Raw genomic sequence first — 16272 nt, 5'->3', positions numbered from 1 at the left:
ACATGTTGTTTACCACATCCTTGTGTGGGGGAAGGTTGTAGAGGAAAAAAAAATTTACATTTCTGTGACAAAATTGCAGGCAAATAATTTATAATTTGATTATGCAGCCATGAGTTTGAATAGGCTGATTTTAGTACAATTCCTTTGCTGTTGTGTACTGCAGCATATCTTTTATATGGGTAAAGTCATCAGAAGAATTAAAATCACTCAACTCAGTGAGATCTTGTTGCTTATAGAACCCAGTCTCTTTGAAAACTGTAGCTGTCAGGCAAGCAAAATTATTACCTGGATAAATTATATACTCAGCTCATTTTCTTAAAAGTTAAAAAAGAGAAAGATGTAAGTGGTGTTTGAGAGTTATACCTACCTACAAAGAAAACAATACTAAGTTGGAAGAATGTATTAGATCTTAATTGATGATCCCGTTTAACAAATGACAGGTTGGACACGTGTTCAATATACAAGTCTATTTAGGAATTTAATAGCTCACTGGTTGGGCTTGCCTTTTCTTCCCATATACCTTCAGGTTCTTGAACCTACTAAAGAAGCAGTGCTTCTTTAAAGAAGCGCCCTTTCCTCAAGGCTTGGATCTCTGCCCTCAGATGTACGTGACATCTCATACAGTAGCCTTACTTTGAGTTCACGTGTCAGTTGTTATGTTGTCACACAGAATCACAGAATCACAGAATCCCAAGGGTTGGAAGGGACCTAAAAAGATCATCTAGTCCAACCCCCCTGCAAGAGCAGGGTAACCTACAGTACATCACACAGGAACTTGTCCAGGCGGGCCTTGAATATCTCCAGTGTAGGAGACTCCACAACCCCCCTGGGCAGCCTGTTCCAGTGCTCTGTCACTCTTACAGTAAAGAAGTTCTTCCTGATGTTAACGTGGAACTTCCTATGCTCCAGTTTACACCCATTGCCCCTTGTCCTATCACTGGATATCACTGAAAAAAGCCTAGCTCCATCATCCTGACACCTACCCTTCACATATTTGTAAACATTGATGAGGTCACCCCTCAGTCTCCTCTTTTGCAAGCTAAAGAGACCCAGCTCCCTCAGCCTCTCCTCATAAGGGAGATGTTCCACTCCCTTAATCATCTTTGTGGCTCTGCGCTGGACTCCTTCAAGCAATTCCCTGTCCTTCTTGAACAGAGGGGCCCAGAACTGGACGCAATATTCCAGATGCGGCCTCACCAAGGCTGAGTAGAGGGGGAGGAGAACCTCTCTGGACCTACTAACCACTCCCTTTCTAATGCACCCTAAGATGCCATTTGCCTTCTTGGCCACAAGAGCACATTGCTGGCTCATGGTCATCCTCCTATCCACCAGGACCCCCAGGTCCCTTTCCCCTTCACTACTTTCCAGCAGGTCACCCCCCAACCTGTACTGGTACATGGGGTTGTTCTTCCCCAGATGCAAGACTCTACACTTGCCCTTGTTAAATTTCATCAAGTTTCTCCCCGCCCAACTCTCCAGCCTGTAAACTTGTCACTGCTGTAACTTGGACTGTTTTATTCATCATTCAGACTTCATATTTGCAGTTTCACATTATTTGCAAAATTTACGCCCCAGTAAAAAACTGGTGCAAATGTGGCAACCTGTAAAAACTGGCAGTTGGGAATGGCCAACAAAGAAAGAGCGTTGCTTTAGAACAGGCTGATTATCAGAAGGTTGGGTTCTGATTAAGTTTTAGCATACATAAGAATTTCTCAGAGCTTTGCTGTCCAGCCGTAAAGGTAGTTAAGGATCTGGAAAATACTCACATGGCAGCAGCTGTCATCACTGTAGCAAGGTCTTTATGCTGTGGGTCTGGTTGATACTCAATAGAAACCAAAGTACAAAAATGGTATAACAGAATAGACTGGTACTATATTCCTGTGAATGCACATACCCATTCCAGCTTGCTTTGTGGATCTCAGTTTTTGTGGGCAAGAAGTCTCAACTGACTATCTTAGCTTTTTTATCTTAAAAGTAATGATCTTGCTGTACACTTTGTTTCTCCGACACTAGATGTTTACATTCTGAGGTTGTTTAATAGCCTCTGATAGTGTTTGTGGGTAGAGCGGAAAAAGATAGGAGATGAAAGTCCTTTGATATGACAAAGGTTCAGTTGGAGAAAACATATTTTGATAAAAGTTATCTAGTCACACAAAGTTTGTAGTTACATTATATTTGCTTTCCTGAGGTTTCCTTTGCTGCCATGGAAGCACCAGCGCAGGCGTAAGTTAGATGCTCTGACTTAACTCCTGACTGTGCTACTCTAAATGATGACATTTATAAAAATATTAGCATCTCATGTATTTATCTGACACAGCCATTGCTATGCTTCTCACTGGGGATGAGGAATTTTTACTATTACTGACATTTTTCTCAAGAAAGGTCAGCTTAGGCTTTGGAAGATGAGAGATGGATGGACTCGGGGAGGGAGAAGCCTTCAGAAATACTGCTGTTCTCCAGCTGCATACATAGCTTGGAGACTATACCTTGGCAACTCTTAAAGCAAAGGTTGCAAATGGGCAGTTTACCCGCCTGTTTCTTCAAACTTTGCTACTGTGATAAGCTTTATTTTCATGTTGTGGTTACTGCTTTAATATATTAGTGGCAAAACATGGTAGGTAACAGTGGAAATACATGGTAGCTAACAATGGAAAGACCTGAAATTTCAGCTTATGTTGCAGACAAAGAGCACTTACTCCAAAGAGATGTGGGATGCTTGGAACCTATGGTAAAAATGGCTGTTTCCTCCTAGGACTGTAAAGTTACTCTGTGCTGGTTGTTTTGCAGTGTCTGATAATTGGGGCTGGACCCTGTGGCCTTCGTACAGCCATTGACCTGTCGTTCCTTGGAGCCAAGGTGGTGGTCATAGAAAAGAGGGATGCCTTTTCTCGCAATAACGTGCTGCATTTGTGGCCATTCACCATACATGACTTGAGGGGTCTTGGCGCCAAAAAGTTTTATGGCAAGTTCTGTGCAGGATCCATAGACCACATCAGTAAGTACAACTACTGCTAGACACAGCAGAACTTGTTCTTCACAGGGGAAAAGAAGGGGGGGGCATGGGGTAACTCATTAAGATTTAGCCTGCGCCAGCCATTGCTCTCAAGTCCTTATGGTACAATTCTGCATTATTACTTTTGCATTGTGCTTTTCAGCCTATACGTAGATGTGAAAGAAATATGTTGTCTCATGAGATTGTAATACATGCGTTACCTGTTGTCTTTTATACCATTCCAAGGCATATCCTTTTCGTACACTGAAAAATGGGTTTAAGATTCAAACATTTTTCTTCTTTTTTTTTATTTAATGGCTAATTTTCCTTTTTTTGCTATTGCATTCCTGCAGCTGCCACATTATTCTCTTGGCCTTTGTAATCAACTTGTAAAAAAGAAAAATGCTTCTGAACATTCTTGTGAATGTCGATGTGGAAAAATGAGGAACAATTTTGGCTATGTAAATTTTTGGAAGACTGATGAAGATATTTTCAAGATCACTGTCAGCTTATGAATAAGTTTTGATTAAATAGAGGTTTATGTATAAAAATTGAGAATAATTGTGATGATTCTCAAAATCTGAGAAATCAGTCTCCTTTGAAAGCTGAATGCTTTGTTGGAGCAGGAGTTACTACTTCTCGGTTTTTCTTTCAAGAATGGCATGGCACAGACAGCTTTTGCTCACCAGTCTGTGTTCTCCACAGTGCATAATGTGACACATATGCACAGTTCTCCACTGTGCGTAGAGTGGGAAGTATAAAATGACACAAACATAGTAGATAAGGTTTGATTTCTTGTCCAAAGCAAAAACTGCCCTGTTGTTGTTGTTGGCAAGGAATGGTAAAACTGGAATATCTGTGGAACTTCAGTCTTGCACTTCACTTTTTCCCCTCCCTATTTCTTATCATTTTAATTTTTCCAGTACTTCATGCATGTAGTTGTCTTTTGTATCTTAGCACAGCTGAAATTTGGTGTTCGGTGGAACGTTTTTTCCTTCATTATCTGAAATATGACAGCAAGTTGTCTTCCTTCAAATAAACAGAGTTTGCACGATGTCATTTTCATATCTACTCCCTATCTTACCTAAAGAGGAAAGAGGTGGTGAGGAGCTTAGTATGCCCTCACCAAGCTAAAGGTGTTTAGATGAAGGTGCAGTTCAGTATTACAGCTAGGCTGATCAAATAGCTTGTTGCCACCTGTGACAAAAGTGCAGTCCTGCTTGTGTTCTCTTCCCTCCCTCTGCTGCAGTGCGTGTTTGGTTTGTTTCCCTTGTTGCTGATTCGGGGACTGAAACATATAAATAATAGTTAATCTTTATTTTTTTAAAAGGACTGGGTTTTCAGCTATATGGAAGTTTTTTGGCATGCTGTGATACTACACACCAGTGCTGGCTGGCTGAAGTGCTGGGATCACAGCAGGGGAAAAAGAAAGTAGCATCTGGCCTTACATCAGTTTGTCAGAAATGTCAAACAGAGACATGTGGGCACTTGTGCTCTTTTCTTTTGCTTTTATTTATCATCTGCTTTTTGCAGGTATCCGTCAGCTCCAGCTTATTCTTTTGAAGGTTGCCTTGATCTTGGGAATAGAGATCCATGTCAATGTGGAATTTCAGGGGCTTGTTTACCCCCCGGAGGATCAGGAGAATGAAAGCAAGTATCATTGAAATGTCCAGTAGAGAAAGGGGAAGTTATGGTAGGATACACAGACTCCTTAACTTATGACTCCAAGTCCTTACCTCATGCTCCATTAAGAAATTATCAATACACTTAATGATTTTTCATAGGATTTTTTTTCTAGTGACAAATCTGAATTAGTTACTGTATGAAACAAAATCACCTGAGGTACTACACAGAAGTAGACTAAGACATGGTAGATCATAATTACTCCTAAAATACTTAAGCCTACTACACTTAGAAGAGACCTTTCTAAAACAACTCCTTTCCTTGTATTCACTGAAGATATTTGTCAGTGAATGATCCTTGTTTCGCTTTTTGTATCTCTGTGAAATCTGTTCTCTGATTGCCATGGGTGATAGTGGCTTTATTTGTTTGGCATCCTATTAGAATCATAGAATCATAGAATAGTTAGGGTTGGAAAGGACCTCAAGATCATCTAGTTCCAACCCCCCTGCCGTGGGCAGGGACACCTCACACTAAACCATCCCACACAAGGCTTCGTCCAACCTGGCCTTGAACACTGCCAGGGAGGGAGCATTCGCAACCTCCCTGGGCAACCCATTCCAGTGCCTCACCACCCTCACAGGAAAGAACTTCCTCCTTATATCCAATCTAAACAGATAGTAGAGAAGCCATAAAGGTTATAGTGATTCTTACAGGTAATAGGGGGGTTTACCAGAGGTGTGTCTGTCTCTGATTCACACAGAGTGACTGTGCAAGTCAGCAGTAGCCCTGTCAACAGCAATACCTGTCCTGCAGTGTATCTTTACTGACAATGTGAAGAAGGGATTATGGATACTAAGAGGTGATTGTGTATATTTCTTCTATTATAAACGCTGCTTATATTAACTTGGAGTTTGTTAACAGGAATAGGTTGGCGTGCATTGGTCCACCCAAAAACCCATCCAGTATCTGAGTATGAGTTTGAAGTAATCATTGGAGGGGATGGCAGGAGGAACACATTGGAAGGTAATGGTGTATCCATAATTCACTTTGAAACAGAATTTATTCTTAAATTAGAAGAAAAATGGCCTTTAGCATCCCAATCAAAATGTGGAGAGACATTTGACTAATGAAAGGGAGATGCAAAGCCCATTAAAAATCCATCTGTATCTGACATGTGGGTTGTCTTTTTCCTCTTCCTATCCACTAGCAAAGGAATTACATGTTTTAACACGGGTAATTTTGTCTTTATTCGAGTAGTGTTGTATCTGAGAGTAGGAATTGAAGTGTCGAATATTGTTCTGTGTAGTAGAGAATTGTCTTGTAATATTTTTGGTGCAAGTTGCAACTTTTGGAAAAAAGAGAGAGGAGAGCTTTTTTTTTTTCTTCTGATGAAGCAATTGTTGCTCTCTCTGTGGAGGAGTTTTTAATTAACCAAATCCATTCTCTCTTTTTATTTTGTGAGGGCATTTGTCCTTGGCATGCTGAGCCTTCCCTGAAGGTGTATTCTGTTTTTCAGTATTACTACTTTATCCTCCCCATAGGGTTTCGGCGAAAAGAGTTCCGTGGTAAACTGGCAATTGCTATCACAGCTAACTTCATCAATCGCAACACCACAGCTGAAGCCAAAGTAGAAGAGATCAGCGGTGTGGCCTTCATATTCAACCAGAAGTTCTTCCAGGATTTGCGGGAAGCCACAGGTTTGCCAGCAATTGTCAGATTCCCAGTGAAAACTCTTTGGTTTTATTATTGCAACTTTGTAACTTGGGTATCAAATTTAGTCAATAAATGAACATTCTTGTGCAAGGAAACCAGTCATTGCTTTCTTTGAAATTTGACTTCCTGTTTTTATGGCTGTTCTGTGCAGCTGTACAAAGCAGATGTGTCTCATTCAGATATGTGTCATTTTTGTTCAGGAGTGGTGAACTTACTTCCCTGATAGTATTCAGGAAATCTGAACCCTAAATCGGAAAAGTCTGAATCTTGAGTTCAGATTCTTGCACTCCACATCTGAATGCAAACTGTAATGACAACTATATTTTAAAGGGGTAGCTATATACAGGTAAAATTGCTGTTTGTGGCTTGTTGAAGATTCAGATTTTGAAGCCATCAAAAGCATGGGAGAAAGCTGCTTAGCATTCTCTCTCAAAGGTTTTCTAACCATGTACTTTCAATTCACTTTCTTCCAGTAGATCTCTTGTGTTTTATGTAGCATGTAACTTGTCCCTTCACCACCGTGTCTTTTGTTCTGTCACAAGGTATTGACTTGGAGAACATTGTCTACTACAAAGACGATACGCACTACTTTGTCATGACTGCCAAAAAACAGAGCTTGTTGGAAAAAGGAGTGATACGGCATGTGGGTATTATCTTTTCCTACATTCTCTCTAAGCTAAGGTTTTTTGGAACAATTTGCTTTCAGTATGCCTAAAGAAGGGAAACATGCTGTTCTTCCACCATGTAGTGTTTTTATACAGTGTATTTTAGAACAGAAATATGTGGTTAATGTGTGGTTAATGCCTGAAGTATTTTAAAACAGAAGAGTGTTACAAGACATATCCACTCCAATTTTTTTCTCTCTGTGTAGATTTGGGAGTTTCATTCTTGTTAAGGTATGCTTAAACAATATTTGATCATAGTTGAGCTTCCCTTGTTTTATGGGAATGAACAAGCAGCAAGTGAAAAAAAGTACTGGAAATTTACCTGTATCTTACTCTGATAGAAGCTGATTTAAAAGTAGTTTGGCCACAAACACATAAAGAAGGATTGGAATCTTGTGCCTTTTGCCTAAAAAGTGTGTGATGAGAAATGCTCAGGAGTTTCTTAGCCCTTTCACAATCAGAAATGCTTGCAAGATTGTTTCTGATTTACAGATTTTCCCTTGGAAACACAAATATGGATATAGAAATGAAAGAAATTAGAAAGCAAACTTGTATCAGTGGATTTGTCAGCATTTTAATGCCAACTACTGTATATACCACCCTTAAAATAAACTTGTGGATTTGGCTATCTCACTTTACTTTTGTGGTTTTGGCAGGATTATGCTGACACAGAGTTGCTACTCTCACGGGAGAATGTGGACCAGGAGGCTTTGCTAAACTATGCCAGAGAAGCAGCTGACTTCTCCACTAACCAGCAGCTGCCATCACTGGACTTCGCCATCAATCACTATGGTCAGCCAGATGTGGCCATGTTTGACTTCACATGCATGTATGCATCAGAGAACGCAGCCCTGGTGCGAGAGCAGAATGGCCACCAGTTACTTGTGGCACTGGTTGGGGACAGTCTCTTAGAGGTTTGTGTTTTAAACTTATGTTTAAACAGTGAATTGGAGTGTTACGCACAAGCCGTAGCACACATCACTTGAAATGCGTGCTGCCTGTAAGAGAGTTACTGTAAGGGAAGCTGCTGTTTGAGGGAAGAGCGAAGTGTTGGGAAAGCAGGATAATTAGGATGGTAATGTGCAAATAAATGTGCAAAGATTGCTCTGAAGTTCTGTTTGTTTTATCTACTCCTCATTGGGATGATTACAGAACTTACTGTAGACCTGTTAATAGGTTCCATTTTGTAGTTGGTAAAAAAGTACAGTCTTGAAGAGAAAGCTGTTAAGGCATGCCAGACTAGGAATTGCTGTTGGAAACAGAGGAACATGGGCTTTGCGGGAAGCTCATGGGCAGTTCATCATACATCTGGCTTGTTCTAGCCCAGTGGGAGTAGGCCTTTCAGCTAATTACTGAGCTATAGTTTCCCAGCAGATTACCATCTGAATATATTCTTGATATTTGTTTAAAACTTTCCCTAATTGATGCTTTCCTTTTTCTGCCTTTTTTTTTTTTTTTCCCCTAAACTATAATATTAGCCATTTTGGCCAATGGGAACTGGAATAGCCAGGGGATTTTTGGCTGCAATGGACTCTGCTTGGATGGTACGAAGTTGGTCTCTCGGTGCTAGTCCTTTGGAAGTTCTCGCAGAGAGGTAATACAGCAAATGAATACCCTTTCAGTTGTAAACTAATCTCACCATTCATTTCTGTTTCTTCTAGTAGAGATAGCTAGAATGGGAGATGGATTCTCAGTAATTGTATGAGAATGCTTGAGGGTATAATTCAGTTGAAGAAAAATTTCCTAAGAAGGTGATAAACTGAAGTATGTTTATAGAGGAATAAGAAATGTTGCAGCTGTTCTTGGTTCTAGTTTTAAAAAAGATTAGCTGAAGAATCTTTTCTTGGTGCTTATTGGAATTGTGTGGAGGAAGTGAGCCTGATTACTGTCACCATCCTTGCAATAGCAAACCAGATGAAGATACAGGTGCCTTTAAAATACCAGAGACAAAATTTTTTTTCCATCCCCTATTATCTTATAAATATCTTTTATGATTTCCTTTTAAGGAAGCTGTCACCTGCTTTTATTTTGTATTCTCCTAAATTGGTCACTTTGTTTCATGCAAGCTAAACAGCATCTTTTCTGTCTTTGATGTATTGAGTTCTTGATGGTTTTGTCATCTTTGGTTGTGTGTTTTTTTTGGTGACCCAAGGTGAGCTCTTAGGAATCAGAACTCAGGTAATTAAAAGGTAGAATAAGTAAAAGCAACAGATAGTAGAACCTATCAAACATAAGCAACTGCAGCTTCGGGATCAGGAACCACAGTATAATGTTAAGAATTGCAAAAATGGCACAACAGATATTAAAACCTCCATTTGTTTGAATTAAAAAAAAAAATTAAGATTATAATGTATTTGGAACCAGACTTCTATCACCTTTCCATTAGATGTTTTAAGAGACAGCAGTGAGATCTTCCCTGAGCCTTCTGTTCTGCATGCTGAACAAACCAAATTCCCTTGGCCTCTCCTCACAGGGCAAATGCTCTAGTCCCCTTGGTGGCTGCCTTCTTGAGTTGTTTCACTGTCTAAATGTTCTTACCCTATTGGGGAGTCCTTTCAGCTTACGCTTTTAATGTATTGTTTTCTTCCCCCCTTTTGATTTCTGGAGTTGTATTAAATTGTAGATCTTAATATACAGAATCTTTAGCTGTCGGTATCTAAAATGGTTGGTTTTCTGATCTGAATGGTTATATCTCCAGAATTCACTTAGCAGTGTTAGCAGTGATTCGTGTCTTAAAACAAAAACCACAAACCTCCCCCAAACAAAGCAAAACCAAACACAAACAACCAAAACCACCACAAAACCTGAAACAAACCAATCAAGGCAAAACCAAAATACATTTTTCCCTTTAATCTTGTTTTCCCAAGGGAAAGCATTTATAGGCTACTGCCTCAGACCACGCCTGAGAATGTGAGTAAAAACTTCAGCCATTACAGCATTGATCCTGCCACCCGGTATCCCAATATCAACGTCAACTTCTTACGGCCACAGCAGGTAACTGTATGAATGGTGCTTCTGAATGCTTGTAATCTGTGGTGTCTTTGCTTAAGTAAAGCTGTACTAATGTTTTGGGAACAGATAGTGACGTTATGTTGCAGTGTAACTTGAAAGCAGTGAAAAGCGGGTCTGTCAGTCAAGAGTAGACCTCTGTACTTAGTACAAACAAATCCTGTTTTAGGAATTCTTGATTTTGAAAGTTGTAACCATGCTGTAATGATACATTTGTGTTTGTGTGCATGTGCATTTTTTGGTGATAATCTAGTATAGCAGCCTGTCATTGCAATTTGGTAACCACTGAGCAGCAGTCAGCTAGACTGTTCAACACTGATGAGCTGATCGTTGTTGTTCTGGGGATTCTTGGACTGGAGATTTTTGTTGCATATCTTCCTCCTTTGGGACAGCTCCTTGTTCTCTAGCTCTTTCTGTATGGATCTTGGGTACTTGGCATTTTGGTAATTTTTAATTATTTCTGACATTTTAGGTACGCCACTTGTATAATACAGGAGACTTGAAAGACATTCACCTGGAAATAGAGAACTTTGTGAACTCCAGGACGCCTAAGCTGACTCGGAATGGTAGGCCTAGCTACTCTGCTATTCTTTTTGGTATTCTGGAGCTGGATCAGTGCAGCAACCATAAAGCAACAGGGCTGTAGGGTATTATTTAGCCAGTCTCTTTCAGTTTAGAACTTGTATCCAGTGATTATTTCATCAACATTCTGGTTTTACAATCTTTCAAGTTTCCACAAACATGTAAATATATTTTGTTTGCCTAACTTCCCTTGCTTAACAATGTGGTTAAATTTCTAAGCATATTTGGTTATACAAGTATTTCTTTTCACCTCCTTTATCCTATAACAATGTCCTTACTTAGAGTGCAAAAGCCTACCTTGAATTCACTCTAACAGGAAACTCAGAATTCTTACAAACATTATAGAGGGTATTTCTCATGCAGTCTTTCGTACTTATGCTTTCCTCAATCTCATCCCTTAGCTTAACCAAATGAAACTCCCTTTGCTTGCATTATTCTGAAAGTTGGATGTCTTTTAATAAGCATTTCAGTATCTGTCTACTTGTCCTGTACCCTAAGGACTATGTTGAACTTTTTCTTCTGCATACCTTGCCTTTGCCCAGATAGTGTTTGGGGACTCTCGGAATAGTGCTTTGCTTCTAGGCCTCCCTTTCACTGCTGAATAGCTGTGTAGTCTTTTGATTTGTTCTTTGCCGTGCAATCACATCCCTTTAGGCTGTAATCTCATCAGATCTTGCAGTAAGGCAAGGTCAAAACAGGTCAGTGCTTTTAAAGGAAAGCTTTCAAGAGAAAAGAAAAAGTTGCAGAAGTACATTTGTAGTTCTTCCATTAGAAATAATATATCTGGGCTTTAGAGAGCATTGTGCTACTGTATATCCTTTTGATCATATTTAACAAGCCTTTGCAACTGCTTTATAATTCCTGGGGCTCTAGGGTGAAAAGGACTAGGGTGGCAAGCCTGGCAAGTTATAACTTAGGTACTTTTTAGCAAATTAAAAATTTTCTTGAATCTAAAATGAATATGAATATAGTCTTTTAAAAAAATTAGAATTCTGTCCTGTGTTGCCTATTGTAGAATGAGATTGTTTGCATGAAGGTTTTACTTGTTGATTAGTGGGGCTAGTATTTAGAATTCCAGAAAAAGACATTGCGCATTTCTACTTTAAAATGTGATTGATTTCTTTTTACAGAGTCTGTAGCTCGCTCTAGTAAATTGCTCAGTTGGTGCCAGAGGCAAACCGATGGATATGCTGGTGTTAATGTGACAGATCTCACAATGTCATGGAAAAGTGGCCTAGCTTTGTGTGCCATTATCCACAGATACCGTCCAGACTTAATGTAAGTAACTGTCTGTTTTGAATAACTGGGAAGGGCAGAACGTTAGTGATATTTAGAAGTAATTGTACGGAGACTGAGGCAATACATGGAGAAATAGATGGAAATGAATTCACCAGCAGAGTGGAAGGTCATAATAGCATGATGAATATCAAGATAAATGTGTTGTCGTTTTCCCTTCTGGATGATTAGGCAGAATTAAGCTTCAAATTGATATCGACTGGAAAGCATTACTGACTGACAGCTTTTTCCTCTGTCAGGTTAGGTATAGTTCATAGTTTCTTGTGAAACTATGAACTGCTGCTCTTTTTGAGAGTAGTGACCCACAGGCTAGAAAGATATTGCTACTGCTTCTATGCTAGCATGCTGATATTGGGTAAATGAGAGGAATCCTCTTCCATGATATGTGGGGTAAAACAGTGCCCAGATTCTAGAATGGGAAAACACTGGCTGGAAGAAGTAACAGTAGCAAAGACTCTGGTACTTTAATTAAAGTCTGAAATGGCTTCAATTTCCCAAGGGGACAGTAGAAAAAGTAAGCACTAAAGCTGTATTTAAACACATAATCTAATGTAAAGCATGTTGAAAAATGATGTGGTTATTGCCTTCCATGTGCACTGAATTACATCTCTATTGGTTTACTTGAGATAACATGAGCTATTCTTTTCATAGCTATATAGCTTGAGGATAGCTCAGATAGCTTTTAAAATAATTTATGTAACTCACTACAAGCTGTAGCGTTTTATATAGTTTTTATGTAGTTCTACAAGTTTTGGGAAAAGCCAGCAGATTGAAAATACGGATCTTTCAAGAAAAAAGGGGAATAAAAGTGAAGACTTACATTTGTTCCAAGCACACAAGATTTAATTCAGGGGAAAATGCTACAGCTTTCTGGTAAAGGAAGACGTGAAGGTGTATTTCAGAGCATAATAAGGTCTTTAAGAAGAAAAACCTGGGTTTGGAGAAGGAGCAAAAAATGAAAAAAGAATTAATTTGAGCCAAAGTTCACCACAATTAAGTAGCATCAACTCTGCAATACGAAAAGGGTGCTGGCAGATAAATTTTAGAGGTTTTGGTGGGAGGGAAAAAAGAAAGGAAATGGATCCCCAGATTCTTTTAGAGATCTGGTTTCTACTTGATTCAGTGCATACCCTTCTTCTGTCCTTTGCAGAGACTTTGATTCTCTGGATGAGCACAATGTGGAGAAGAATAACCAGCTGGCCTTTGACATTGCTGAAAAAGAGTTTGGAATATGTCCCATTATGACTGGAAAGGAAATGGCATCTGTTGGAGAGCCAGATAAACTCTCCATGGTGATGTACCTCACACAGTTCTATGAGATGTTCAAAGACACCATCCCCTCCAGTGGTAAGGAGCTTGGGGCATGTCAGATTCAAAGATGGCTTCAGAGTGAGCATGTGTGCTTCAGTTATCGTCATGCTGCTTCTGCGTGAGGTCGTACTAGTCACTAACTAATTTTACATTACAAGAAGTTGACTTCTTAGTGGTGCTGATAAATACTATGTTAGCAGCATCAGGAGGAGAAAAAAGAGCTAATACAAAGAATGTCCTCCAAAGTTTTAAACTTGCTTCAGCAATATTAGATAACTTTTCTGCTTTCTTGCTGTTCTTAGGGGTTCATCTTAGCTTATGTGAGGTGCCTTGCTAGTAGCTGCTTAATGGGTAATTTCAAAACACTGGCTAAGTTTCATACCTCTTTACCATCCATGAATGGTGAGACTAACTTCAGGCCAATGAGAAATGAAAGGGCTTTGATCAGAACAGAAAAATGTAATTGCCTGACACAAATCAGTATGGCCTACTTTTAAATATTAATAATGTTTTACAGCTTTACTATCGATGATCTTAATTCAAGTATATAATTCTGGTGGGGGAAAAAATGTTTTTAATAGCCTTTTAAAAATATAGTATGTATCAGGTACGATTTCCAAAACTCTGAACTCTTTGTATGAATACTGATGATCATGATGCCCTTTAAATATGAAAGTAAATAGAGCAAACAAGCATAGTGTTTCTTCTGGATGGTTTTATACCCTGAAAGAAGAATTGATTTTGGCAAAATTAAAAAGCAGAGTAGCTGAGAAGGGTAGTAATTCTGGGCATTAAAATAATTTTGTACTAAGAATCTGTGAAAAGTGGTATATTAAAAAAGACAATCAGCAAGTCCTTCAGTTGTGTATTTAATAATAGCACCACAGAAAAGAACTCTTGGCATTCCCTTGTCCTACGTTTTTTTGCTAACAGATAGTCTGGACCTGAATGCAGAAGAAAAAGCTGCCCTAATTGCCAGTACCAAATCGCCTATCTCTTTTCTCAGTAAACTGGGACAAAGCATCTCTCGAAAACGCACTCCAAAGGTAACTGTACCACAGTCTTGATACCACTTGTGTCTGTTAGGTTGCTGTCAAGTAAGTGGTACCAGACGTGCATGTATGAGTGTGTATTTACTGTGTGTTTACAAGAGACCATGCGTTCATCAGCTTTTGGTATGGGGCAGCGCACAACATTTAGAACTGCAGAATCACTCCGTAGTATGTACTCTTAATTAGTGGTATATTTCAGTCTTAAAATCCCAGCCTTGTAGTGGTATTTGGGAATATATTTTGTGTTGGAACATAACTTGTTACTCAGTTCCCAATTAGTTGAAAGTGTTGAAGAATGTACAGTTTTAAGGTAAGAATCTCTTAATGCAGATCAGGATAAAACCCTGTTCTTAAACAAATGGAGAATGAGCCCAGAGAATTAATCAGCTGCATTGAAAAGCTTATTTAAGTACATTGCTGACATTTGTCTGAGGCCAGAAAGGTATAAGAATCCTTATCTTTGGTGTTTGCTTATTTCTTTTGCTTCCTCCTTCCATTTTCAGGACAAAAAAGAAAAAGAACTGGACGGTGCAGGAAAGAGGAGAAAAACCAGCCAATCTGAGGATGTAAGTATTACAATGAAGAAGGTGTCAGGGAAGAGAGCATAGGGTAGGTTCTTTTTCCTACTTCAGTCCTTTCATTTTGTATCTCCAGACAGGGTTTATATAAGATTATTTTTTTAGATAAAAATTAATTCTTCAGCGCTTATGCTTTGTCATACCTGTAGTGTAAATATTTGACTGATGCTTATGAAAGAATAGTACATAACAACTGAAATGTTGCAGTTCCTCCATTTTCTGTTTTTACTGCAGTTTACTTTGGTTTGATGTGAGGACACCAAGAATAAAACTTTCACTTAGTAAGGTAATGCAGTACAGACAGAAGCTTCATTCATATTTAAACTTTAGCCATGGTTAGTGCAAAAAGCAAATATGTCTAATATGCCCCGTAAGTCAGTCCTTTAGTTGAAATGTTTATAGCCAAATAGCTATAAATGAGTTAAAATTTAGTCTTTTGAGATGTCACCGAAGGTTTAGAGATACACCTTTGCTTTATGTCAAGGGATTCATGGGATTGTTTCAGCTGTGGTCTCTTTGGTTGGTAAGTGTATCAAATAAGGCTGAAAAGGTAAGGAAAGTTTAACAGAACTTTTGATGACATGCTAAAAGAAACAGAAATGTGAGCTTTCAAGTGCAGACTAATAGATTAGTTTTCCACATAGAGATGAAAAGGTGATCCGGTTATATCTTTTGATATCACTGATTGTTAGGAGGACATACCACGAAGCTACAGAGAAGAAAGGCCCACACTGGTGAGCGCCCTGACAGAGAGGAGAATTGACGCTGCCATTGGGAATCAGAACAAAGTCAAGTCTATGGCAACCCAGCTACTGGCCAAGTTTGAGGAGAATGCACCAGTGCAGTCCTCAAGCTTACGAAGACAGGTAGGAGACGGATAATAAAACCTTTTGGAATTGAGGAGGAAAATAATGAATAATAAGATGCATTCCTTGAGGCTGGATGCTAGCGGCACTTCTCTGCTTCAAAGGCTTTCCTAGGGAAGAGTGAAGCTTTCTCAAAAAAGATAAAATTTAGGAGTATGGGCTGGAGAAGAGCTTCCTAATAAAAGTCCATTTCTCTGTTATTGCCTGTCTTGTGTAAGTTCTTTCACAATTAGGTTTCTTTTATAACTGCTATTGCTGTTTAAAAGCTTTCCAGAAACATTCCACTTCTAATGTTTAAGAATGGTCATTTAATTTGATGCGAACTTCATCATGCCGTGTTACATCTGCTTGTTCTTGTGAACTGTGGTTAAGTTTTGCATGTGCATGTAAGTGCAGCAGGTAAATGCCTGGGAGTTTCTTTGCAATCAGGATATTTCTGTAATTCCAAGCGAAGCTTGCGGGTAACTGCTGGTTATTCAGGATGGTATCTTGACTATTGCAGCTGCAGGGTAGTTATCCTCAAAGTTAAATGAGTCACTTCAAGCTACTGCCAGCAGTGCAGTGTCAGCTGTATAAGGCTCAGTA

The 16272-nt window shown here is 39.2% G+C and overlaps 1 protein-coding gene across 10 annotated transcripts in view; it reads left to right on the top strand.

The window, feature by feature from the left end:
- Positions 1 to 16272, top strand: part of MICAL3 (microtubule associated monooxygenase, calponin and LIM domain containing 3) — a 184015-nt gene that overhangs the window by 79273 nt on the left and 88470 nt on the right. For all 10 annotated transcript variants that reach the window (XM_065682824.1, XM_065682867.1, XM_065682860.1 and 7 more), the window contains exons 3-16: positions 2788 to 2995; positions 4526 to 4642; positions 5537 to 5638; positions 6157 to 6312; positions 6871 to 6971; positions 7650 to 7907; positions 8472 to 8587; positions 9861 to 9987; positions 10475 to 10568; positions 11715 to 11862; positions 13031 to 13227; positions 14125 to 14237; positions 14747 to 14809; positions 15514 to 15687. In XM_065682824.1, coding sequence (XP_065538896.1) covers positions 2788 to 2995; positions 4526 to 4642; positions 5537 to 5638; positions 6157 to 6312; positions 6871 to 6971; positions 7650 to 7907; positions 8472 to 8587; positions 9861 to 9987; positions 10475 to 10568; positions 11715 to 11862; positions 13031 to 13227; positions 14125 to 14237; positions 14747 to 14809; positions 15514 to 15687 — 1974 coding nt within the window. The remainder of the gene's footprint in view (positions 1 to 2787; positions 2996 to 4525; positions 4643 to 5536; positions 5639 to 6156; positions 6313 to 6870; positions 6972 to 7649; positions 7908 to 8471; positions 8588 to 9860; positions 9988 to 10474; positions 10569 to 11714; positions 11863 to 13030; positions 13228 to 14124; positions 14238 to 14746; positions 14810 to 15513; positions 15688 to 16272) is intronic.

This window comes from Lathamus discolor, chromosome 1, assembly GCF_037157495.1.
Source record: "Lathamus discolor isolate bLatDis1 chromosome 1, bLatDis1.hap1, whole genome shotgun sequence".
NCBI classification, from domain to species: Eukaryota; Metazoa; Chordata; class Aves; order Psittaciformes; family Psittacidae; genus Lathamus; species Lathamus discolor.
Note: the sequence above shows the minus strand (reverse complement) of the source record. Positions and strands in the feature narration are given on the sequence as shown.